Here is a 27,985-nt window from a genome sequence, read left to right on the forward strand (position 1 = left end):
TTAAGGATCCTTTCAAAAGACAAATGTCATTTTATTTTCAATATTAGATAGTTCATACAGTCATCAGCAGGAAACATTAAGGTTGTTAAATAAGGTCAGAGTTCATGGTCGTCAGCATGGTACATTTCACTCAGTAGTCTATATACGTAGGATGGAGCATTCCCTCCACTGAAGAATAAAAATAGATAGTTATGAAATTAACAACGTATCAGTTTCAGTATCAGTAATACTGGACTTTGGCCTATCAGCAATGCTTGGTACTAACTGGATTTTTTTAAAGTGCTCGTAACGTTTGTAATATACGGTATACACTAATGTAAATTTTACTAAATCATCTTTATTTTAATTAAAAAACCACATTTACTGCATTTGCAGAGATAACACAGCAATGGTAAATTTCATTGCGATTGGGCCACTTTCAACATTAATTACTAACATTAATTAAAAATCATGAAATGGTCTTCATTTTAAAAAAAACTTGTCATCACTCACAGAAATGTAAATTTAACATCAGGAAAACATATCGACACCTGGCTAACAATATTTCATCCTTAGCAGTTACCCAGGACGGTAGTCGTCATGCAGCGTATGCTCGAATTCAAACAATGCATGCATTGTGTGAGTCGCTATGAGTCCCATATTGAACATGGCGCGGCTCATCGACCACCGCCCTTTAATTAACAAGTCACATGATTCAAGTATACTCACAGATTTGATATGAATAGAGTTACAAGTTCAGGGGGCACATAATCGTACACTGGGTTTGCAATCTGTAGTTTAGATAAAAGTTGTCCTTCTGAAAATTTCATAACTTCGTTGGGAGTTTCCAGCTTGTTGAAAGATTTCTGTTCAAAAAGAGAACATGAAAAAATTTATCCTAGAGTACACTTTTTTTAAATTACCTCATATGGCATTATGCAAATCAAATGATTAATTATTCATCATAAGTGCTGACACATAGTGCATTTTGCCACAGAAGTCATATTCATGTTTGGGATAACATAACAGAGCTGTTTGGCCATCCTCCTATCAAATGGCAATTCAATGCGCTATCCTGGCATCAACCAGGCTTGGTCAAACACGGGGGAAAGATGAGCATTCATTTACTTAGTGGACAGAGGCGGAGTTAATTACCCATGAGCACTTGGTGCAATCCAAGGGATTGAGCGGTTCCCCTTTAACCATGGTTCCCCCAAAGTTGCATTTGTTAGTGAATGAATTCGGCCAGTGTGTGGTCTGTGGCACACTCACCCAGAGTAAGGGTCACCCCTTGTTCAGTCTAAGGTAGGATTTGAACCAACCAGTGACTGTTGATGTTACGCAGAGTGTAATTTGCATAAAATGGACAGGAAGTTGGCGCCACAATCCATTGCGTTCTTCTCGTAACCATGGTTTTAATAAAGACTCAATATTGGACTCCCTAAGATAATGATAACTCAACCAGACTCCCTAAGATGCTAAAAACTCAATCATAAATACATTTACCTGAATGTTGAATAATTCATGATGATAAATATTTTCTTCAGTTGTGATTAGTATTCAACTTACCTGATCTTTAGTACATAAATATTCTGGTGACAATTTAAACATCTGTACACATACAATCAGCTGCAAGCAACAAAACACACTATCAAATACTATTTCAAGATTTAACTTTTTTTCAGGTACACAATTTACAGCACAATTTTGTTAATAAAAAGGTATTGACCATTTTGAATCTGGGAAGGGAGGGATTTATACGAAAAAAATGTGAAAACCAAATTTCTAGAAAAACTAAACAAGATTCAAAAGTAACACTACCACATCAAAGAATTCAAATGATCTACCCCTTAGTAGAAAATGTTGTATGGTGATGAAAGTTACAAACATTGATTACTGTAAAATTTTCGCTTGAAATAAATTTTCGCTGATGGAAAGATTCAGTGAAAATATAGTCCCGCGAATATACCTTTTGTTCCTATATTTTTCATTCAACTCGTCAAAAATTAGTAAAAATAAATACCATACAAAACACCCAAAAGTTATTCCAGCAAAAATTAATTGCAGCTATAATAAAGTATTTTACAGAAAAGTGCATGTACTCACAGGTACTGAATAATGTTTTGCTGCTAGCGCTATAGCATGTGTTCCATTCATTGCTTTCAATCTGCAAATTAACATAGAAAAATAATATTAATATTGAGTACATATAAATATGATATTTTGAAATGGCAACACCATTTTGATTAAAATCTAATGTAATGTAATATATTTTGATATGAAAACAAGACTAGCTGTTACATCAGCTGGTTATCAGACTTTGTAAGGACATCAATTAAATAAATGAAATAATAACAACTTACCCTCCATTTGCTATGACAGTATGTGTACCAATGACTTACCCTCCATTTACCATGACATTATGTGTACCAATGACTTACCCTCCATTTGCTGTGACATTATTCGTACCAATAATGACTTACTCTCCATTTGCCATGACAGTATGTGTACCAATAATGACTTACCCTCCATTTGCCATGACAGTATGTGTACCAATGATGACTTACCCTCCATTTGTCATGACAGTATGTGTACCAATAATGACTTAACCTCCATTTTCCATGACAGTATGTGTACCAATGACTTACCATCCATTTGCCATGACAGTATGTGTACCAATGACTTACCCTCCATTTGCCATGACAGTATGTGTACCAATAATGACTTACCCTCCATTTGCCATGACAGTATGTGTACCAATAATGACTTACCCTCCATTTGCCATGACAGTATGTGTACCAATGATGACTTACCCTCCATTTGCTATGACATTATTCGTACCAATGATGACTTACCCTCCATTTGCCATGACAGTATGTGTACCAATAATGACTTACCCTCCATTTGCCATGACAGTATGTGTATCAATGATGACTTACCCTCCATTTGCCATGACAGTATGTGTACCAATAATGACTTACCCTCCATTTGTCATGACAGTATGTGTACCAATAATGACTTACCCTCCATTTGCCATGACAGTATGTGTACCAATAATGACTTTATTGACTCTTGACATCATAGCGAATACCGCTGAGTCTGTTATCACCGTGGTCTCTATACCAGCCTTACCAAGACTAGCCGCCAGATCCTGACCCTGTAATAACACAGAGATGAAACACTTACTTGTCTTTATTCTAATAATAACCATAGATTATGATATGCATCATAATTTTTCCACACAAAATATTTGGTGAAACATTTGTCTATTTTTATGTATTTTTTTATAAACTGTTGACTAGGTTTCAACTAAACATAATTTTCTATTGGTCTTGATCAAAATTTTGAAAAAAAAAATTTGAACAGAAATATTCATTGTATTCAAGAGAAAGTAGCATGGGTATTATGAAAAACAAAATGGCCACCAGTCGGCCATATTGTTTGAGTCATGAAAAAAGTATGACGTAAACCAAGAACACAATATGTATGATCATCATACCAACTTCGATCCAAATCAGTCCAGTCATCTCCAGAAACTGCTGCGGACACGTTTAGGTATCAGAAATAGTAAATTTACATCCAAAATGGCCGCCAGTCAGCCATTTTTCTCCGATCATAAAGTAACTTGGCGCAGTCACATATGTAAGACATTACATATTGTCTTCATGTAAAGTTTGAATGAAATCAGTTAATGGGTGTCCGAGATATAGCTCCGGATGTATGTACGGATGGACCGAACCCAATTTAATAGTCCCCATTTTCAGACTTCGTCCGAACTGGGACTAAAAATAATGTGGGTTTTGTTTTGTATAAAGTGATGAAAGAGTTTGATGCTTATAGTTTCATGCGCATGCCAAATAAACTTGTTCCAACCTATAGCACCACTGCATGTCATGTATGTTCCTTGGTGTTCATGGAAGGTTGGAATTGTGGAAGCTTTCACAATCACATCAGGCACTCAAAATAAAAATCTTATTTTTATCAGATTGCTATCTACTTTTGTTAATATGCTGGAAAATTTGACTAGAGAATACTACTAGGCTTGCATCCACCAACCTTGCTAATAAAACCAAAGTCGGTGAATCAAGATTCCCACGTGGTACACACTTACACATATATACGGTGAGGTGTGTGATGTTAGCATAGTAAATTTCATGTTTCAGGTTCCACTACATGCAGGCAGTTTAAACTAAACTAGAACGATGCTAAAAATTTAGAAAGTTGTCATCTACAGTTTTTTTTCGTGACATACAATGTTAAACCTATTATCTTACCTGATATGAAGGAGCACACTCCGCTACTATCACTTGAAATTTTCTCTTCCTGGCAGCACCCTGTAATAGTTGGCAATGCATCAATTATGACATCATCATTTTATGATGGGAAATAACACCTATCAGCACCCTGTATTGTTCATATCATGGACTGATTTGATTTACTGATTGAACTTCAAAACCAAATTGTCGGGTCACATTTCGCCAAATAAACATATTTTTTATAAAAATTTTAAGAAAAATGCATAAACTGTACAAAATGATGGCTCTCAACGAATATATCAAGCAAATAAATGTAACAATATGATAATTGGCAGATAATTTACATTTCATAACCATCGTTAATAAGTTTCATTGAAAAAAATTAATGTACATGTCAAATTGTTGACTGACAGAAAATTTTCATTTATGGGTGTTCATATAAAAAAAATCAATTAATACCAATACTGTAAACTTGAGGTGAACTAAATCATTTCAAAGACTGAATAAAGAAAGAACAATGACTGCAAAGAAAACATGTACGTGTATACACCTAATTAGACATGTTCACAGGTTTCCAAGAAGTGACTCAACTTACTTTAAGAAATGCCTCAACTGTTCGAGATTTTCCAGCTGTCATGATCACTTCATTGGAATGGATGTGTTCTAACGCTTGAATTGCGATATTATGACCGCTGTAAGAAAATACACGATAAGTTGTTCACAAATAATGTCACTGATATGTCAAGACAGTAATTTTGTTGGCATTCACTAATTTAAAACAAATCATTAAAAAGCTGCAACAAGTAAAGCAGTGACTCCCAGAAAAACCTAATCGTTAAATCCTAATTTTGGAGCCAACAGACAAACTTTTAGTTAATTTTCAATTTTACACAAAAAAATTTGGCTATTTTTGTCCCAATCTTCTGAAGGAAAGTGCAGACGATAAACAGGATTATTTTGTGAATTTGCAATGAAAAAAGAAAACTGGGGATGAAAAGGTTATTCACGTCGTCTACATTTTATCTAATTCACATGATGGATAATATATTCCATTGTTATACCAGTTCTAGTTCAGTAAAAATCTCATCATTGTGTTAGTTTTTTCCACAAAACTTTATTTCATCATGAAACTGCAAAAAGTCAAATTTATCTAATACCAAAAGAATTGGTTTATCATAAAATATTTTCTCACACATTCTGATCAGGAAATCAGAGTTACCGGTATGTAACATTACATTAAAATCAGTAATATCCATGGCAACCATAATCAATAGGATATGCTACTTACCTGCCTTCTAACTCTGATAAAAATTCATTTATGGCTTCTATAATTCTGACCTGTTTGATAATAATATAAGTAACACAATTAACACTGATATACTTCAAGTATAATAGTAGATATAGTAGTGTGTGTATCAAGAATGATGTAACAGGTGTCAACACAAGCATTTGTTAGTTTACCATTAATAGAAATGATTATGTAGAAAAAAAGACAAGCTCCGACAATCTGACAATAGTATACAAATATGGATTTGCCCAAATAAGGATATGCCAAATATGGATTTGTCCAAATATGGAGATGTTCACAACTGAAGGTCTTCAAATATGGACGTGCTCAAATATGGAATTGTTCAAATTTAGGCGAGGGTTATCCGAACCCGCTTATTCACATAGTTCATACCCACCATAGACTCCGGTCAGTCAAAATGACTATTTTGAACTGTAGGCATTAATCAGCGATTCTGCCAATGACGGAGAGATAGAATCCAGGTCAGGGGAAGCCCCATGACCTCAAGATTCTTTTACCCCTTACGTCACGAACCCACGTGACCGAGGCCACCTGGCAGCGCCACAGGTAGCCGTCCATCACTCTAGTTCCTTTCTCTCCGCCTCGAGGACTTTGACCAACGTGACGGAAAGAGTGGGAAGGTTGGGGGGGACCCGGAGTCTATGGTGGGTATGAACTATGTGAATAGGTGGGTTCGGAAAACCCTCACCTAAATTCACTACGTTCAATTACCCACCATAGACTCCAGTCAGTCAAAATGACTATTTTGAACTGTAGGCAGAGTCAGACACCGATAGGTGGCGGGTTTTTCCGAGCAAACAGAAAAAAAGAAAAGAAAGGAGAATGATAAAAGACTTTTCCCCAGTCCGGGATGAAAACAAACCCAAAAACCTAAGTTAAGACCCAAGAAGGGTGGTGTCTTACCTTGCCTGTGCTGTCCCCGAAGCAAGAAGCCAATGCTGCTGTGGTGACAGGGTTCGGTGTGCCCGAGAAAGCTAGATCCAAGTCGAATTCGGGGGTGATAAGCCTGAAGTAGGACCGAAACAGTTCGCATGAGGGCGTAGGTCGACAGAAGCGAAACCTGCGGTCGTTCGGGCTGGGTCAGCAAACAAGGCCTGACCCGCTACGACGGGGCCTAACCTGAAGAGACCCTGCTTAATAGATTGGGTGTCTCTTAGGTGGTAGTTGATGAAGACGTTTTGCATTCTCCAGAAGCCTGCCCTCAGAATGTGTTTAAGGGGGGCACCTGACGCTAGCGCTAGTGAGTTAGCAATCGCACGGACCTCATGTTCTCGTACTTGGTGTCTCTGCAAGGTCTGTGTTGAGGAGGATAGTGTATTATAGACCTCCAGTACAGTCGCAGTAATCCACCTGGAGATGGAAGGCGGGGAAGCCAGCTTATCCTGTTTGCCAGGGCCGTAACACAAAAACATGTGTTTGGTTTCCCGTCTAGAAAACCTGGTACGGTTCTCGTAGCAACTCGGCGCTCGGACCGGGCAGAGAAGCAATTCCTCCTGATCCTCAGGACTGACAATATTTGCCAGCTGGGGGATGACGAAAGGTAGAGGATCGTGTCCTGGGATTTGGTTCTTGGCGAGAAACCTGATTCGTGTCTTTAGTACAACTTGATCGTCCATAAAAGCGGCACAACCGTCCGCGAAGGACAGTGCGCGCCTAGCTCTGACCAGCGCCTACCTGAGGCGAGGGCCAGTAGGAAGACTATTTTCCACATCAAACATTTGAGTGGTGCTGATTGGAGTGGCTCAAAGGGCGGTCTGCTTAGAGCAGACAACACAGCCGACGAGTCCCAGTTGGGCGGCTCCCTTGTATGGGGTCTTGGCACCTGGAAAGCAGTAAATAGTCTCCTAATAATAGGACAATCAGCTAGTCTTGTTCCCGTACGTTCTGAGTGGTGGGGGACAAGACCGACCTGTAGCCAACGCTTGCTGCGTAGGACAAACCCACTTCGTCAAACAGGTGGACGAAGGAGCCTGCTACCTGGCCAATAGAGGGATGGTATGGATCAATCTCCCTTCTGCTACACCAATCAGTGTATGCTTGCAGCCTAGAAATGTAGGCAGCGTAGGTGGAATCCCTGTTCTCCCTGGCCAGGACGTTGGCAGCCCGCTCAGACAAGGCTTTCGTATGTGCGGGTCTACTGAGAGCCTCTATGCGTGTAAGTGATACCTGCTGGGCTCGTTGGTAGTGCGCCGTCCGGTTGGGACGGCAGGTCCCGTAAGTCCGGAAACACTGCTGGCACTTCGACTAGCATTTCCAACAGAAGTGGAAACTAGGCCTTGCTTGGCCAATTGGGTGCAACCCATGATAATATGCGGGTGCGCACCTGTTGAAGTTTTCTCCGGTGCCCGGTGAACTAGCGGGAAGGGAGGAAAGGCGTACACAACTAAGTGGGTCCACGGGGCTAGCAAAGCAACCCTGGCCCAGGCTCCTGGAATCAGCAGGAGTGTTACGTACGTCGGGAGCTTGGCGTTCAGGGTGTCCGAGGCTGGCCAGTGACGACCACCAGGGCAGGGCTTCCTTCACTTGGTCCGAGATCGAAACCCGCCTATCTAGTTCCCATAGGAGAGCTCGGTGCTATAACAAGCGTTATACCGGGCGGCTGCGTAGTGCGGCATGGGGAACGATCCTTCGAACCGAGGTCATCATTTCGATGATCCGCATTAGTTCACGGAGGGACACCGAGGGAACGCTGACTAGGCATTCGGCTAGGCTGCTTAGCGCTAAGCAATACGCTTGAAGTAGCTAAGCCAAGCTTACCTCTGTGTCAAAACTCCATGCCCAGGTACACCAACTGCGCGTTGGGTCGAGGTGGGACTCGTCGATTTACTAACGAGCTCAACTGGTGAAGTAAATCCCGTGTTAGCCTGACGCATTTGGCTATTACCCCTTGCCCGGGTTGTTGGTAACCGGAAGTCTGGGTACGGATTGAGGTGTACCGACATCTGGTGAAGCAGCAGCACTACCTGTTTCATCACTCTGGTGAACACGTAGGACGCTGTGCCTAACCTGAACGGGGGGGCACCCGAAATTTGAATACTTGGCCCAGCTGGGCGATTCGAAGGAGATGGCAACTTGCTAGGTGCATCGGTACGTGCAGGTAGGCCCCGCTTAAGTCTAGCGGGGCTAGCCAGTCAAAACGGTGGATGGAGAGAAGAACCCTGAATGGTGTCTCCATGTGGAACCGATCGAGGAGCACGTACTGATTCAGTCTACCTAGGTCCAAAACTGGACGCCTGCCACTTGTAGATTTGGTACTACAAACACATTTGGGTAGAAGCCTGGTCTTAGTTCCGGCTGATGTACCCTGTGCAGTGGCCCACCAGTAAAAATGTCGCCTGGTCTAGGAGGCTGGTGCGTTGGTCACGCATAACAATGTGCTCAAGCAACTCAGCCCTCAGGGCTGGATGGGTCGTCTTTAATTGGCAAAGACACCCATGGAACGCGGCTATCCCCCTTTGCCCGGTTTGCCAAATTCGTGGTATCGGGGGTCTGGGGAAGGAGCCTTGAAATCCGGTTGGGGGCGTTTTGGTCTCATCCCACGCTATGGGGTCTGATCCCGAAACCACACCGTCCGGGTAGCGTTTGGTCCAGTGGGAAGTGTTGCCTAATGTTATCCCCACTCGGGGGCCTTAAGCATTACATCCTCCGCGGCTGACCAATGCCGCACATCAACACGTGCGTGCTCTGCGCCCCACTCCGCACTCAGGCGAACAGGGAGAGACTTGCCGACAGGGTTGCTTTGGATCCCGATGCCCGTGATCCCATAAGCGTTGAAGCAACCTTAGGTGGTCACTTTAGGATCAAGGGTGGGGTTATATACATCGTATCACTGGGATCGATGATACTCAGCCTCACCCCAAAAACGTGGCTCACTGAGTCATACAGATGGAAGACTCTGAGGGACCGCCCAGAGTACCGACTGTATCTGACGCGAGCGAACTGCATCTCCTTTCAATTTAAATATGTGAGAGGGAGCGTGTTCGACTGTGCGTCTCATGACAGGGTCGGTAAGAAAGGAGTCAAAACCCACAGCGGCGGGGACCGGACACAAGGAAAAATTCATTACCGTTGTACCGTTACCACATGACGAACCCTAGCTGGCTGAAAGTAGGGGGGTCAACGTGTGCCCTGCCCTGAAAGCCCTGCCCCGAGATCGGAGACTTGGCTGCCAGCACCCCGTTGGCATTCAATGCCCGAGGATCCAGAGAAGGGCTGGTGCAATTAGCATGAGCCTCGGCCACCCCCGCCAAAATAGTGGGAGAGCCGTGCCTGGGAATGGGGGTTCCCCGGAAGAGACGTGTTTGAATGCAAACATGCTTTCGTGTCTCTTCCTGCTTGCCCACCGAAGGGACACAGTGGAGACAGCTCGCTCCGACTGTGTCTGATCTACCCGGCCTGCCAGGGACGCAATTGCCCCGACAGTGCTTCGACCAAAGCCCTCAACTCGGAGGCAAACCCGGCGCTGTGCGAGGAAGGATCCACAAAGAGACCCGCAACGGGCCCCATAGGAGGAAAGCCTCCAGGGGCACAGCCTTGCTGCAGCCGGTAAAATCGGGTAAATCACCGCCTAAAAAAACAGAATGTTAGGATGCCCTCCGATCAGCGGGGGAGACCGAGAAAAGTATCGGTACCTCCACCGTCGGGCCTTTTACTCGCCGTCCCGGTACACGAAGTACCGGTAGCCGAGCGTGAGAATTTTCCACTCATGCAAAACACTTTAACTGATTTGTTTACTGGACGTGCGACCTTGCTGTGACGCGGTCAGTCTCAGCGATTTTGATGGCTCTGAAAGAAAATCTCAGGCCTCAGAACTCCAGTGAAAAAAAAAAAACGCGCTTTCACGCAAAAACCCCAAAACCCGCACGTAGCTACGACAAAGTATCTTGGATGCGGGTTCTATGCTGGTAAATTCTGAATATAACCACTGCACGGTCGACTCGAAACACGAGGAGACCGGAAAGAAAACAGCAGCAAGCCCTGGTGCTGTCATTACATCTATATATTGCTAAATACATTGAAAATAAAAGACGACATGCATGAGGGAAACGAATAACAGTTGTAAAAGGTGCCGCCATGAAAACCAACTGGTTACGTAGTGGTGCCGGATTTTGATTTCTTTGTTGTGTGAAATACTACACACAAAGGGGAAAACGACACGAGGGTAAAAATGACAAGGAAAACTTATCCTACCAGCTACAATGTCAGATGCCGTGCCGCGGCAACAACCCAAGCTATAAATCCGGACAGGAAAAAAAAAAGCAGGCGATCCAGCAGAGCTTGCTAGATTTCATCTCCACTCAAGGCGGAGAGAAAATAAGAGTGATGGACGGCTACCTGTGGCGCTGCCAGGTGGCCTCGGTCACGTGGGTTTGTGACGTAAGGGGTAAAAGAATCTTGAGGTCATGGGGCTTCCCCTGACCTGGATTCTATCTCTCCGTCATTGGCAGAATCGCTGATTAATGCCTACAGTTCAAAATAGTCATTTTGACTGACCGGAGTCTATGGTGGGTAATTGAACGTAGTGAATATGAAGATGTTCAAATATGGAGATGTTCACAAATGGAAGTCTCCAAATATGGATTTGCTCAAATATGGATTTGTCCAAATATGGAAGTGATCAAATGGAGGTCTTCAAATATGGATGTGCTCAAAATTGGATGTCTCTAAATATGGATTTGCCCAAATATGGACATGTTCAAATATGTTAAAATATAAAGGTTCTCAAAGATGGATGTTCTCAAACATAGAGTATCAACAATTTGGAATTTGTCCAAAAATGGACTTGTCCATTAACATTATCTCATTCTTGTATCCTAATAATCCTTACCAGAAGGTTAACACTTGGCAAACTAAAATCATCTGTTTTGTCTTCAGCCATCAACAGTTTCTGGTAAAAAATAAAATCAAACAAATCAGCAGTTTATTAAAATTGCAGTTTATTTATAGAGCTGACATTACAACCAACAATTTATGCCATATTTTTTCCCGCCAAAACTTTGGTGCTACATTTTGTAATTTTGTATGCATTTTTCTGTAATTTCTTTGTTAATTTTGAACCAGATAGACATAATTTTGTATTGGCTACAGAACTTTGATCAATATTTTTGAAAAAAAAAAATGTTTTTTTTTGTGAAAAATTAAAAAAGTTGACTTTGGAACCTCAAAGGTTAACGTAGCGTGTGTTTTCATGATACATGTATTAGCACCACATACTTTCAATATCTGACACCCCTCATCACAACCCCAGCCTCCCCTACTTTAGATAATGGACTCATTCAGTTTGTACTATACCAAGTGTACTGGTACATACTGGTTAATCCCTAATTACCGGTATGCGTTTAGATTGACTTACATGAAGTGAATCTTGTGGATCGTTTTCCTCACCTTTCCCTCTTGCACTGAAATCAAATACAATGAAAGCAACAATGAAAATACTGTGAAAGCAATTATTTTTACTGGTATATGTTTTTTTTAGCCTTTTAAATCTTACATTCACAAAATTTGCCAAGATCACATGGTTTTATAATTTAGTGGGTGTCGCTTATTACAAAAAATTGTGAAATTAAATCAAGTGAATAATTAATGAGTTGTAGTATAATAATTTAGCTAGCAGCGCATGGCCAATAGTAGTAGACCTCACAATGAACTGAATTGTTTTGAGGCACAGATAAACAAAAGTCATTGTCAATGACATAGTCCCTGTTTGTGTTATAGGCATAAAATACTGCATGACTACCAAGGCGATACCCACAATGTTGATTGATATGTACAAGATGGCCGCCAGTCAGTCATTTTGGATTTGATGTTTGTCCGATATGATGTCTCGTGTATACATGAAGTTTGAACTTGATTGATCCAGTAATATTGAATATGCATTATTTAAAAAAAATGGTTGCCAGTCATTTTCAACCCAATTCGAAAACTAAAATGAAGGGCATCATGGTCCAAATTTTGTATGTACATGTATGTACCAAGTTTGAACAAAACCCATCCATACACAACTGAGATCTAGTTTCGCTAAAAATATTTGATTTTTGGCATTAAAATGGCGGCCATTCGGCAATCTTGAATCAGATCATAAAACAAAATCATTGCATGTGCATATGTGTGAAGTTTATGAACCATGTTTAAACCAGATTTGTCCACACACAACTGATTTTTGAACAAAATTCGTCCATACACAACTAAGATCTGGTTTTGCTAAAAATGTGTAATTTTTGGCATTAAAATTGTTGTTATTCCGCCATCCCGAATTAGATCATGAAACAAATGCATGTGCATATGTCTAATAGAATGCCTGATGTATTTGTGAAGTTTAAACTTGATCGGCCCATGCATGTCAGATATATATATCTGGAACTGCATTCTTTGAAACAAAATTTGAACTCAATTCGAAAAATAAAATTAAAATAAAAAGTCCCAATGTGTTCAATGTATGTACCAAGTTTAAACCAGATCTATCCACAAACATTCGGTTTGGTTCTGGAATGGTGAACATGAATGATGAATTTTTGACATTAAAATTGCTGTCATTCCACCATCTTGGATCAGATCATGAAACATGTGATGTGGTATAAGTGAAGTTTGAACTTGATCGGTCCATGCATGTGTGAGATATGGCTGGATATGGACGAACAAATTGTTGGTACACTTCTATTAGAGCTGCTCTTAGAGATGCCCTTGTAATACAACAAATACAGTATTGTAAATGAATCATTAAAGTACATTTACAAATAGAGCAACTATTCAGCTCACCTGGCATATTCTTCTCTTACAATCTTCAACACTCTGCGTACCATATTTCCTACAATAGCCTCTGATGGCTGGGCATCCATCATTCGTCTCCCCTCCCTCCGTATGATATCCATAATCTCCCCAGCATTGCTCCACCTAGTCTGCGACACAAGTCTTCTAAGAATATCCACTGTTTTTTTGGCAATTTCATAGGAACCCAGGACTTGACTGAAAATCCAATGTAAAATGTTAGATGTATCCATTCTATTCTATTCTATTCTATTCTATTCTATTCTATTCTATTCTATTCTATTCTATTCTATTCTATTCTATTCTATTCTATTGTATTGTATTGTATTCTATTCTATTCTATTCTATTCCATTCTATTCTATTGAGACCAAATGTCAAGGCTAAAATTTCAAGAAATTGGATTTTATTCTATTCTATTGAGATCCAATTTCAAGGCAAAAATTTCAAGAAATTGGATTTTATTCTATTCTATTGAGATCCAATTTCAAGGCTAAAATTTCAAGAAATTGGATTTTATTCTATTCTATTGAGATCCAATTTCAAGGCTAAAATTTCAAGAAATTGGATTTTATTCTATTCTATTAAGATCCAATTTCAAGGCAAAAATTTCACGAAATTGATATTTCTGAGTTGGGGTAATACTGCCAAATTTCAAAGCATAGTACACCAGACAAGGTATCATCACAATAACTTCCATTATGTTAATTTAGTCCAAAGCATAGTACACCAGACAAGGTATCATCACAATAACTTCCATTATGTTAATTTAGTCCAAAGCATAGTACACCAGACAAGGTATCATCACAATAACTTCCATTATGTTAATTTAGTCCAAAGCATAGTACACCAGACAAGGTATCATCACAATAACTTCCATTATGTTAATTTAGTCCAAAGCATAGTACACCAGACAAGGTATCATCACAATAACTTCCATTATGTTAATTTAGTCCAAAGCATAGTACACCAGACAAGGTATCATCACAATAACTTCCATTATGTTAATTTAGTCCAAAGGATAGGGTCGTTACAGTAACCATGTACATGGAAATGTAGGAAATGATAAATTAATTATTAATTACCCTTTTCTCAATTCTGTTATAAATCCTTCAATTCGGTCATTTAACTCTGCTGTATGTTCAGTAAGAGGCATAATACAAAGATATCTGTAAAATAAGTTAAATTAGCAAATATCACAAATTTACAGATTTTTTAGGTACCGGGTATTATTTAAGGAATACCCCCTCCCAACCATGTATACCACAAGATCCCAAACAGTTTCACAACATATACAATGTACACAGAGTGATGCAGGTTTGTATAGATTCAACTGATCAAAACTGATGGTATATTCCGCCTCGGTGAATATGAATATTATATTATACAATGTACCAACAAAAAGCACAGGCATTCATTTACACCAATTATAGATACATAAAGCAGTGAAGCAGGGTGTTAGCCAGCCCCCAGTCCACCCACCAAATGGTCTGGCAACTTTTTCCCATTTTTCTGTTTTTTCCTATTGCTCTTTGATAATTTAACCAAAATATTAAATCCAAAACCATCTACATTTTTATGAAGTTGAATTTTTTTGGACCGACAGTTGCAAATTCCTGGCTAATAGCCTGCAGTGATGCAAAGACCCACCTGTATTTTAGTGTTGTAAGGTTTATTCATGTACAGTAGTTTCTTGTTAGCGGCAATGCTGATATATGTCAAATCATCACAATATACATAATTAAAATTAAAATTACTAATTCGATTGCATTTTGAGGATTGACAAAACTTCTGGTACACGAGTGAGCCACTACAGATAGCAATTATTACTCTCATAACATTACAAAAGGAATGAGATTAACCCTGCCACTGATAATTCTATGTGGCAATAAATTAGTAACATATTTTAGACATTTTTAGGTACATTTCTTGATTTTCATTGTTAGTTTTGGATCAAATAAACATAATTCAACATTTCAACAGTTTTGAAAAAAAAATCGAAAAACTTTTGTGGGTTTAAATTTGTGATATTTGATATTAGTGTTTCAGAAGGGTTAAACACTCATTAATTCTCAGACCACATGAATGCGCAGATCTAATTTAACAACTTTAATTAATGGCGCCCTGTCACTGTCTGTTACTGTCTACATACCCCCAATTATCAAATTGTTCACTCCTACTTTTCTTTAACCCCCCCCCCCCCATTGACTCATTGGCTCTTACCTTGTTGTACTGGTTGTTATGATCCACTTATCAAAAAATAGCTCAGCGTATATATGTTATAAAACAGACGTTAAATATAATTCCTATATACTCGACCAACGTCGTACACAGCTGTAAATATCGTAAATGATGCAAACACTACTCAACTAAAGAAATACTGCATTTAGCGGAAGTGAATACTAAGGTCACACAGTTAGCCAATGAGATTTTGCGATTTTGGAGTAGTATAGTTACGAACACTCAAATTTTCAAAATGGCTGCACCCATGAAGGATTTATGTTTTTAGATTTGCGAAGATATTCCCAGATACAACTCAATATATTCCCTTGCATCGAGCGCTAAACGTTACTGATGATGTTAATTGAAATATAGACATCGTCTGAGAATTATATCCGGTGCATTTTATTTTTCGTGCACCTATTATCTGTCTTGTTTTATTTGCATCGATCGCGTTCACGTGAACCGTCGCCGTCGGATGGAATTCAGGGAATGTTACTATAACTGAATTGAGATCGGCGAAATTGAATCGGTACTCTTTCTTGTATTTGTGACAATGTCGTCAGTTAGAAACTATTGTTCTGTGCTGGTTGTGTCCAAACGATTTTGCCATCACTACAGGACGTGTACGTCTCGTATGTATCGCCCAGCAATGGTGTTACCACCGGGATCCAAGCAAAGTGTTCTGTCTTGTAAAAGTCAAAGGGTAAGTAAACACAAGTAAAACCTTAACATTGAGTGCATATTTTCTTCAAATTTCGAGTAGTGACACAGTCTTGTTTAGAAATAGTGTGTTTGAGTAAATCCATGGTGCTAAAAAAAAAGATTTTTAAACTCCATACATAAATTATACACAGATTATTTCCTAAATACGACTAGTACGACTACCAGTGATAATCGAGGTGATAATGTCCGGATTCAATCCAATCATAGAATCGGTGTCAATTAGAGTGAAATTTAAGGTTTCAGGTCTCATACCACTAATTAGATTTCCACAGCATTTGGCTTAATACAGAGAGGTTTCATAGATACAAAAATTCTGCTGAAACTTCTACAAAATAGTTGTAAACGAATCATACAGATTTCTCGGCTTATCCAAGCTTCCACAGAAATAAAGAAATAATAAACACACAAAGCTGACATAACTATTAATTTATAAGTAGTCCCTCACACATTGCGTTTTGTCAGAAAGAAAAGCCAGTTGGCTAACAACAACCATTTAATCGTTTGAGTACCTAATTATTTTCCAACTCAAAATGGGTTGAATTTGTTAACATTTTCTGAGCAGGTTTACTTTTGTCTCTGATATTGACGCATGTTATTTCTATTTTCTGTGTTCATACAGCTGATGATGGAACATGGCTTGATCAGACAATCCAGTCCTGGAGTATATCATTTGTTACCTTTAGCACTGAGATCTCTGGAGAAATTAATCAGACTTATTGATGAAGAAATGCACAGCATTGGAGGAACTAAAATATCCATGCCTTGCATGACCACATCTGAACTCTGGAAAGCTACAAGTAAGAGAGTCTAGAGTTTCATTTGCGATTTACTCCAAAAGTTTTTTTGCCTTTCTGTACCTGTACCTCACATTGTTTTCTTTCACCTATTACCGGTATAATTTTTTATCAATCATTTAATTTGAAATTTCCATGCAATTTAAAAAAAAAATATTTCTTGAGATTTTTTTTTAAGTTTACAAATTGTTGATTTGGATCACCATGGTGATAGATACAACATTGTAATCATTCATGACGTTTCTTAGAACTGGAGTTGCTGTAACATGTTAAGATCACATTTTTTATTTTGATGCAGTGCATATAGTCCCCCTTTCCCTCTGTAAACGGTTTTAATCTCACAAGAGATAAATTTGTAGCCATGATCATTTCACTGGGTTGAGAAGTTGCATTAATTTTCATGGAATACAGTATATTGTCATGGGAACTCACAAATAATAAAAATACTGAAAATTGCTGACAACAACAAATTTTAAAAAAAACTACCATTTCCCTATGACACATGTACCTGTCTAATCCGAACAGTCTAATCCCATATTGATCAGTTTCTCAATTTTCCAGGGTTCAATGCATACCATTTGCTCTGTTATCATTTCCTCAATATTACAGATAGATGGGAAACCAATGGTCCAGAATTATTCAAAGTAGAAGACAGACATGGTATCCAGTACTGCCTAGGACCTGTAAGTGTACAGAATTGTCAAAATGTGTGGTTCAGATATAGGTAGATAAAAATATACATGTGCATGTATGGTGACATGAGAAGCAGATTCTTCTGATCCTGGGCAGTAATGAGAAAATACTGTAAAATGACTAATTTTCATTGGGTTTAAATTTCACTGATTTACCATTTCAGGCATATTCAGTGGGTTTTAAATTCACGGTTTTATCATTTAGATAATGTATTCTATGCGAAATTTTACATATTCACTGGGTTTTAATTTAGCGCATTTTCCAGTCAGCGAAATAAGCTAAATTAAAACCCAGTGAATAATTAACCCTTTTACAGTAGAAATGCAACTGAGTGAGTCTGTGAAAAAAATTGTCAGGATTCGTCTCAGGTTTTGTTTTTGTGTCCTGTAGGTATGTTTTTGCCACCTAGAATAAAACCACATGTCCAGTAACCTGATTCATGGATTTGTTTTGCAATAATGAATCATATTTGTCTGTACATTACCAAAGAGCGTTATGTGATACTATTGGTCAGGGCATACCAATATTATATTTGATTTTGATAGACATGTGCACAGGAATTTGAATTTCATATCTTCACAAAATATGCGTGCATAATTTGCTCTTAATTGCATACCTCCATGTATGGTTATGCATGTTGCACATACCCTTACAGAATCCATTAGTCAATACATTTCCATGACTAAATCAAAATTAATGTGTAAGTTGATGAAAAAAAAATATTTATTCTTTTTTGAATGCCACAACCTTTCCCGCCAAAGCATTTCACCCATTTAATTTCTTTTTCTATACTTTTTTACTTAATTTTGAATTGAATTTCTCCTTATATGGAAGTTGTTACAAAAAGTGACAAAAGTTGACTTTCATATTCAACAGGTTGACACATCAACTACCATTACTCTAATTACACTATTTCTGTCTATAGACTCATGAAGAAGCCGTGACTGATTTGATCGCATCTCAGGGTAGATTATCTCACAAACAGCTACCTCTTCGAATATATCAGGTAAGACTACGGTACTGTTTAAATTGACCTAACCTTGGCTCAATCTCATTACCTATTCAGAGTTATGCAGTCATCACACACTATGGGATGTCATCCCGGGGGGGGGGGGGGCACTGGCCTTTCACTTTGGTAGGGGTGTGCGGCCGGGAAATAAAACCCTGACCCCATCATAGACCATTTTCACTTAAAAACCATACCCCATTATAGACCAAATAGTGATTTTGTATATCCCATCAGAGACCAAATTGTCATTAAATTTATTCAGTTATAGGTTGAATTTTCTCATCATCCAGACTCATCAATCTGAATGAATGATCAATCCAAGGGAAATAAGAACAAATAGAGTGCACTTACTTTTTAACACACAGCATTTTAATAGTATTTGATTCACAAAAAAGTTGTTTGACAAAGAGATCAGAGACTGAAAGGAGGACTAGGAAGTGATCAGTAAACTCAGGGTCAACAACTATTTAGTGGACATTCATAGTATATTTTTTTGTTGGTTACTGATTATGTTTATTATTATGGCCCAACATCAAGTAGTACACTGCACAAAGCTATAATGTACCACTGTCATAATGCCATGCTAGAATCATATCTACAGCTTTGATAATTTGATGAACTAAATTTAATGCCCATATAGCATACCAGGTATCATAAACAGAATTGAAATATTTTAAAAATAGTATTTTATTTTTCAGTAATTTTGATATCAGACAAGTCACCAGCATGGTATTCATCAAATCAAAAAAATTGGGATATTATAGCAGCCAATTTAGTTTGCTGCACATAGAAGTCAGCATGGCTGTATGATAGCGTCATTAAAGCACAATGTTTAGCCAACAGCAGATGATCAGAATTAGACTTTCTCACAAACAATATTTTCAGAATTTAACATTTCCATTTGCTTATATGTCTAAAATACAGTAGTAGATATGCTAATATTATAAATTTATAATATTATAAATACACATCAAATATCTTTAAAGCATGAAGTAAAAGATAGAAGGAAGTGAAAAACAATTACACTGGAGTAAAGCAAGGTTTTATGCAGACAGGTCAAGTGACCAGTCAGTTCCTTTGCTAGTCTGAGCAGGGTTACATATAAACGGCATGAAAAATAATCTATAAAATGGCCTAGAACTAAGCAAAGTAAATAAAATTAAATAATAATAATTACAATAATAATAATAATAATAATATAATAATAATAATATATTATTATTATTATTATTATAAGACAAAAAAATATGTACTACTATATAGTAACAAAAAATAGGTATACTAGTAATAAAAAATAATATAAGTAAAAAAGAGTTAATCATAATAACACTTATTATGTCTTATTTCCATACATAGTTTGTGAATTATTATTATATGAATTTCTTTTCATTCCCAATATTTGTTTTTCTCTACTGCTTCAAATAAGTCATTCCTTTGTGTCTAGTATCTGGAACCGGTTATTATGAAATGATATTCATTTTCAATATCGAACACAAATTGCAAATTTTCTTTTCCACTTTACCACTATGTCAGCTGTTCTTTGACTCGAGACAATGGTTCCCCCCATGTGGTTCTCCAATCTGAATTTTGTTAGAATTGCCGCCCATTTTATTGACATAATGTATAACCATCCGAAAACAGTCATGGAAAAGCGCCAAAATTGGCTCTATACCCTCGGTCTATACATCATTATTATTTGCGATTGAAAAAATCAATAACAGTTTTCCTCAGGTAGTTTTCATCCAAACTTTATACCAGACGAATATCCAGTCCCCCGAAAGAAATTACAAATCCGATGGGTCATGTCAAACACCACAGCAATAAAAATGAATATACAATACGCAATTCAAGTAAACATTTGTAAAATTACATTTAAACTTGTCAATAATTTCTGAGATTCTCTCACTTGATCCAAGAACTCGCTGTAAAAATATGTCTACACAGTCAATTCCCGCCATGTTGATGACTTCACTACGCATGCGCTGATTTCGTACACACTGAACACATTGCATTGTGGGGCTCATTAGCGAGATAAATGATGGCCTAAAGTTGCAAACTTCTGCGCCCGGTTAAGACGATCCGCTACGTGAAAATATGCCAATAAAAATACTAAAACTCGAGTAAATACATGGAAAGTGGAAAAACATACGGAACATACCCCATTCTAGACCAGGCGAACTGATATTGGACCAAAAGGCAAGCAAATCTATACCCCCATTCTAAACCCAAACAGCAAAAAATTAAGACCCCAAAGGGTGACACGTCCCTATAATACGATTTGCATTAAGTGCCCCCCCCTTCCCCGGATGTCATAGGCATGAACATCTATGTGACATGCCACTCACTACTTATCCAGGAATGTCTGATGGTGTACATGTCAGTTCAGTAAAATTTGAGATGGTTAACTACAAACAAATTTATTCAGGACAAACAGAAAAGTTATCTGAGAGATATTGTTGTGGATGATGCCTAATATGTGGTTGAGTTATTGTAAAATTAACTTTTATACCAAGTCAGAAACATAGTAGAATTATCGGTGTTCTCTTTTATGATTGTTCAGATTACGAGAAAATTTCGAGATGAGAAAAGGCCGCGATTTGGATTGCTAAGAGGTAGAGAGTTTTACATGAAAGGTGAGTGCTGTTCGTCAAATGTAGTTGTTTGTCCATCTCATCATAAAAAATACTGTAAACAGCTTTACTTTCTGTTGCTCAAAGTTTTACGAAAAGTAACGGACTTGCAAAATTTAAGTGGTTTACAGTAGATTGTAATGTCTAAATTTTGAAATGTCTTCAACTCTCATGGTATCTACACTGAATGAGAAAATGAAAAGACATTGCACATACACTTTGTAACTAAAATGTACAGATAATTTGTTTTGTATGTTTTATAAATATAGCATTTCAGTCGGTGTGTAGAGTGTATTTTATATGTGTTGTATACATCAGGTAGGACTCGCATCAAACATGGCACCTTACGATGACCTCCACCCTAAAACTGATTATATATTGTTGTTTATTTATCTGTCACAGACATGTATACGTTTGACGCCAACACAGAAAATGCCATTAAGACGTACGAAGCAGTCAACCAAGCGTATTGTAGGCTGTTTAACCGACTCCAATTACATTTTGTCAAAGGTATTCTCAATTACAAATATTAATCCTTATTTCTTACTCTTAGCATCGTGATGCCATTGTGCATTTCCTGAGGACAAGTGTTATTTGTTTAAATTTCTCTTGTCTGAAATGTTTATCACATGGTACATGCATGAAATTACTATGTATTACGTAAATTATAATTACAGTGAATAACACTGAGTTTTTGTCATTGAGATTACATTTGTTTCAAAATATTGTCGATTACCTGCAGACTTTTTCTACAGTCCGACATATTAATTAAAAGTCTGCAGGTACTCAACAATATTTCAAAACAAAGAGGTAATCAGTTGTTCTAATTTTACAACATCCAGAGCAATCTCATTGACAAAATCTCAGTGGTATTCCCTGTCATTATTAATAGGACATTTGATTCAGGCAATTGCAATCATCTAACTGTTAAGGAATTGAAATAATTCAGCAAGAGTTTTGTTTAGGAAATAAATATTGTTGGGATTCACTACAAATCACTGAAGAACCACAGTGAAGCATTGTAGATGGAGTTAGAACATTTGAACAGTCTGTTTCACACGCAGTTTATGGTTACATCAGTTCCATCTTTAGCTCCGCTGTCGACTTTGTCGAGCAGAGCTTATCATATGAGTGATTGTCCGTCGTCGTCGTCGTCCGTGTCAATGTTTTACTTTTTTGACTTCTTCTTGAAAACTACAAGCCTGAATACTTTGATACTTGGGGTAGACCTCTCTTAGGTTTGTTCATTTCATGATGATATCTTCAATTCTTTAATTTTGGTGAATATTTTTGTCATTTTTGGTGAAAAGTGATATTTTCCACTTCTTGTTGAAAACAGCAAGTCCCATTGCTCTGATATTGCATATATAGGTACTACATGTGGACCTCTTTCAGATTTGTTAATTTCGTGGTGATATCTTCAATTATCTAATTTTGATGATTATTTTTGGTGAAAAGTGATATTTTTGAATTCTTGTTGAAAACAGTAAGTCCTGTTGCTTTGATACTATACATATTGTTCATTTTCTAATGATATATTTATTTGAAATGTGCATTGCTAACAGCGGAGCTATCTCAGCCAACAGGCTGTAATCATGGTAAACTTTATTCGAAACAATCTTCCTTTTAATTTGTGTTAAAATTTCAACAATTATTGTGAATGCGAAATGTTTTTAAATTTGTTCATGAAATTAAGGATTTTTCTGAAAATCAGCTGTGTATTCGGCTGTGATGAGACTCTGTTGCATCTGAATCATGTGACAAATGCACTACTCTCACATAATCTGTAAACTTCACTTCTAGAATCTTTTATGATTTTTGAAAAAAAATTTTGATGACTTAATGGCGTTCATTTTGCGAGAGTTGTTTTGATTCTGTGTCAGTATATCAGTTGTATCAAGTTCAACTCTGTTCAATTCTTTTGAAGTCCATGCAAACAAAGTCAACTTCTCAAGCAATTTGCTGCCTTCTTCTATTTTGTTCACAGTTTCTGCAGACACTGGTTCTATCGGTGGAAGCATGTCACACGAATACCATTTACCTGCAGACACTGGTGAAGATGAACTGTGGTTTTGTAATCGGTGTGGGTTCGGAGCTAACAAAGAACTAGGCGACATAGGTAGGTAAGCGTTAGTTAGGATAGTTACTGATAGTTAGTTAGTAAGTAAGTAGATAGTAAGAGTTAGTTCAAATCCAGGGTGTTGCTGCTCAAAAAAATGTTCTATTTTTATGTGAGGGGGAAGTTGTACTCTCCACTTGGATCATGTGAGCACAAGTTCTGAAAAACTGTCTCACTTACTTACTAGTAAATGTGAACCAAAAAAATAGTTCTTTGTTTAAAACAAAGAAACTGGTAAACATGGACTATTTAGAACAAAAAAAAGAGAGCACTCTCTGAGTAAATGCTGATGAAAGTGTCCTCTACCAGAAATAAATACCAGAGTGTTATAACTACTGCTAGCAGTCAGTAGTGTTTATACCTGTAGACCACATGAACACACTGAACATGGAATAACATGGTCTTTCTTTCTGTCTAAAGATATTGAACACTGCTCTCATTGTGGAACAACTAACAGTTTGGAAAGTAGACAGGGTATCGAAGTTGGACATGCATTTTATCTCGGGACAAAATATTCAAAGGTGTTCAATGCCGATTACAGTGATTCCAATAATCAAACCAGGTAAAACCAACAAGTGTTCACATTTTCATATGCATTTCTTTCAATCTGGTTAATAATATTATAGTGGAAACAGAGCCAGCACCAAAAGTTCCTGAAAATATTATTTTGATTTGTATTATGGTAAGAAATCTGATTAAAATCTGGTGTAGTTATACGCCCCAATTTACTTTTTATAATTTTAAATTTTATATAATACCAGTATAGTTATTCTTGTCTATTTTTAGCCCCGCTGTCATCGAATATGACCGAGTGGAGCTCATGGGTTGACCTCATCTGTCGTCGTCCGTCAACTTTTTTCGTTCAAACGACCGTCAGCTGGATTGCCTTGCTATTCATACCATACCTAACTGGGATTTGTTCATTTCATGACATCATATCTATTTTTTGGGGAATATTTTTGTCATTTGTCAGATTGCTTTGAAATTTGGCATGAATGTTGTTGACATAGATTATACTCGAACTTTTCATGGCACCATATGCAAGTGTCTATTTTTAGTGCATTTTTTGTGTGCTCATTTTGCACATTTTCGACTTCTTCTCAAAAACCTCCTCCCCACAATTTTCAAGGTTAGGTCCAGGTCATCTCAAGGCCCAGGTCAGGGCCATCTGAAGGTCTTGTGTTGATTGCATGTGTATTGGGGATCAGGAGGTCACCCCTGTCAAGATCTTTCTAGGAAAGGTCAAGGTCATCTTAAGATCTCATGTCATGTTGTCTATCTTTGTCATTCTCAATTCAGTCACATGTACAGTAACCAAATAACACAAAAATATATAACTTCATGTTTCATCTTCAATTTCCATCATCAATTATACATATCATATCCTCTCACGGGATATGCCCTTCCAGTGACCATTGCCACAGTTACTAAACTGTCATAGATTCCACTTCTCCTATCCACCTAGTAACTTCCACTGCCCTCTGCAATTATCAATTATATCAGAGCTCTACCGACCGCAAGGTCACTTATTTATTTTACTTGCCATTATTTAGTTTTTCTTATATTGTTTCCAGTTTAGGCGTTCAAGATACGATATATGAAAAAGCAAATAACGACAAGTACTGACAAAAATAACAATAAATAAAATATGGAAATAAAAAAATAGACCCTATACATACATCGAATTTTAATCAAATTGCATCATGAGAAAATATGAAATGTGAATTTTTTGTCTCTGGACGACATTTATACAAAATTATTTTTTCCTGCACCATGCAATCTATTTAGTTCTGCCGAATTTCAGGACTAATTTTGATCAGATTTTTCATGACAGCGTAGCAGATAGTTTTTATTAAACCATTATTGGAAGGTTCACTGCAACTCAAAAAAGTCATCTGCATTCTATTGATGATTCTTTCCATTTGTAGGACGACTGAGATGGGTTGCTATGGTTTAGGAGTAACTCGTATCCTAGCTGCAGCCATTGAAGTATCATCCACTGATAATGAAATTAGATGGCCACACCTTTTAGCGCCTTACCAGATTTATATAATTCCATCTAAGGTTAGTCTTAGTGATGTAATTGTGATTCACATGACATCCCATCGCAATACGCAAAACTGTCATTTAACCTTTTCACCAGTAGACTCTCTTACCCAAATTGTTCTGCACTTTTTTTCTTGTGTTCTTAAATATTTCTAGAAATGAATCCTAATTTTGGAGCTAACAGACACAATTTGAGTCAATTTTCAGTTTTTACTAAAAAAAATTGTCTATTTTTGTTCCAATCTTCTGAATGAAAGTGCAGACTATAAACAGAATATAAATTTGTGATGAAAAGATGGAACTGGTAGTGAAAAGGTTAAACCACCATTCTTATTTGTTTACTTAGTTTGTTATTTTATATGTAATGGGAATAACTTATGTAATGAGGCAGGAATCTACGATAAAAACTGACTGAGTTTATTCGGGAAGCAAAGGTTTAGATTACTGTAGAATACTTTACTTTAGCTAGAATTAATTTTTGCTAAAAAGACTTTTTGGGTGTTTTGTATAGAATTTATTTACACTGATGTTTGATGAGTTGAATGTAAAATATAGAAAAAAGGGATATTCGCTGGATTTTATTCTTACTGAATCATTCCTTCAGCGAAAATAGCGAAAATTTCGATCGAAAAGTATTTTACAGTACATTGTAGTTTCAATGGAAATTTTGATTTTAGATGTCAACTAATGATGAATTGAGTGGTGGGTGTGGATGAGGTGAAATAAAATTAATATAAAGAAATTCACAAATTTGAACATTCTGATTTTGCTTTAAAGTTTATTATTGGATATTTATTACATATATTTGATGTATGTGGTAAGTGCAATGTACCAAAAGCAATAATCTTGTATTTGTAATACCAGTATTTCTGGGTCAGGAATTTTTAGAAAACTTCTTAACATTGCCGAGCATTTATGTAAGTTTGTGATGGAGTTTTTAGCATCTTAGTGTATCAACAAGTCCACTGAATCACACGCAAAATACGTGTTAGGCTGAGCATGAAATATTTCATATTTCCTAGGATGATTGTGATGAGCAGGTTTTTAAACTGTTGCATGTGGGATTTTAGGTATTCCATGAAAAGAATAGATGTAAATTGCGAACTTCAGAAACTATTGATTCCAGTTCATGGCCCAAATTAATTTTCATATAAGGCTGTTAGAGGGCGCTGTCGCATGTTTTTTAACATATCAGTACTAGTATTATTCTAATTTGCTTTCAATAGGTACAAGTATATCTTATCAACTTTTCTCTCCTAAAAATTAATTTTGTAAATGTAAATTTCTTTATTTTAGGATGGAAGTAAAGAAGCTGGAGCTCAGCCAATCGCAGTGGGTCTTTATGATCAAATTGTATCACACCTGCCTCATTTGAAACATGAAATTATATTGGATGACAGAAATCACATGACCATTGGTAAAAGGATGAAGGAAGCTAAATCTCTCGGTTATCCTTTTGTAATTGTGATTGGTAAAAAGGTGAGAATCCTAACTGTGTTTAATGTTTCTGTTTTTTTCGAAATTTCGCTGCACTTTATATGTCACAATTTTTTCTTTATTGCGAAATAAAACAAAATCATGCAATTTTGATTCTGTGAATGGTGAGAAAAAGATTTAGCAAAAAAAAAGTAAAAATGGTCACAAAGATAAATTATTTTCACACTTCGAATGCTATTTTTTCCGCCAAAATTCTGATGTATCATATACACATTTTTAGTATTTTTTTTCTATCATTCTTTTGATTTTGAACCATATAGACAGGTGTTTTTCATGGAAATGTGCAATATCAATGAAATGATCATGGCACCAGCAACAGTAAAAACCTTGTTTGTTTTTTTTCCATCAGGCATTGCAACCGGAACCTTTATTTGAACTGTGTAACGTGAATACTGGGGAGACTCGATACATGAATACATGTGACTTGTTCTGTACATTATCCATGGATGTCAATATTATCTGAAAATCTTATCTTGCGTTAAAATCTTTGCAATCAAAAGGGCGACATGAACTTGTTACTTGAGTGGGCAATGAACGGGACTGTGAATCTCATCCAACACTGTGTGACCTGCATTAAGATAGAAGAATTCCACACTCTGGCGACATTGCGAGTGGAGGAGTGAGTAATGTGTGGTGCATGAGTAGCATTGTAGTGATCGCCTGATCGAATAGCACACCATGACAGGTACACCGTATCGGTGTCCACCACGGCTGTGGACCGACTCAATCGACAGTGCATAGTCATACTGTTACGCCAACAGTGATTTTAATCTGACTGTATGAATAAAAAAACTCACCTGAGAACACACATACTTTCATTTGTTTATGCTGAGGAAATACAACTTACAAGTCACGTCAGCCTTTCGTCGATCACGTTTCGCAAATTGTGTAGTACTACTCACTACAGAACAGAACAAATTCATCTCTCTGTACTCTTAGACATAA

The 27,985-nt window shown here is 37.4% G+C and overlaps 2 protein-coding genes across 3 annotated transcripts; one reads left to right on the top strand and one right to left on the bottom strand.

The window, feature by feature from the left end:
• Positions 1–17,122, bottom strand: LOC100367093 (translation initiation factor eIF2B subunit beta-like). 2 transcript variants are annotated; one of them, XM_002740930.3, is made up of 13 exons: positions 15,530–17,122; positions 14,392–14,475; positions 13,300–13,506; positions 11,897–11,942; positions 11,372–11,431; positions 5,524–5,573; positions 4,831–4,927; positions 4,254–4,313; positions 3,003–3,136; positions 2,086–2,146; positions 1,549–1,608; positions 709–845; positions 1–168 (listed from the first exon to the last, which is right to left on the bottom strand). In XM_002740930.3, the coding sequence occupies exons 2-13, from the start codon at positions 14,460–14,462 to the stop codon at positions 96–98; spliced, it is 1,056 nt and encodes a 351-aa protein (XP_002740976.2). In that variant the 5' UTR covers positions 14,463–14,475; positions 15,530–17,122; the 3' UTR covers positions 1–95. The 2 variants fall into 2 exon arrangements, with proteins under 2 accessions (XP_002740976.2, XP_085359250.1); XM_085503124.1 differs by lacking the exon at positions 15,530–17,122 and adding an exon at positions 14,957–15,445.
• LOC100368006 (putative proline--tRNA ligase, mitochondrial) lies at positions 15,798–27,848 on the top strand. Its single transcript, XM_006824252.3, has 11 exons — positions 15,798–16,232; positions 16,872–17,049; positions 17,656–17,729; positions 18,665–18,745; positions 21,309–21,381; positions 21,781–21,888; positions 23,366–23,497; positions 23,918–24,059; positions 25,426–25,561; positions 26,840–27,022; positions 27,390–27,848. The coding sequence occupies exons 1-11, from the start codon at positions 16,083–16,085 to the stop codon at positions 27,501–27,503; spliced, it is 1,371 nt and encodes a 456-aa protein (XP_006824315.2). The 5' UTR covers positions 15,798–16,082; the 3' UTR covers positions 27,504–27,848.
• The last annotated feature ends 137 nt before the right edge of the window (positions 27,849–27,985 follow it).

Source organism: Saccoglossus kowalevskii, chromosome 9 (assembly GCF_978046115.1).
Source record: "Saccoglossus kowalevskii chromosome 9, keSacKowa6.1, whole genome shotgun sequence".
Classification (NCBI taxonomy): domain Eukaryota; kingdom Metazoa; phylum Hemichordata; class Enteropneusta; family Harrimaniidae; genus Saccoglossus; species Saccoglossus kowalevskii.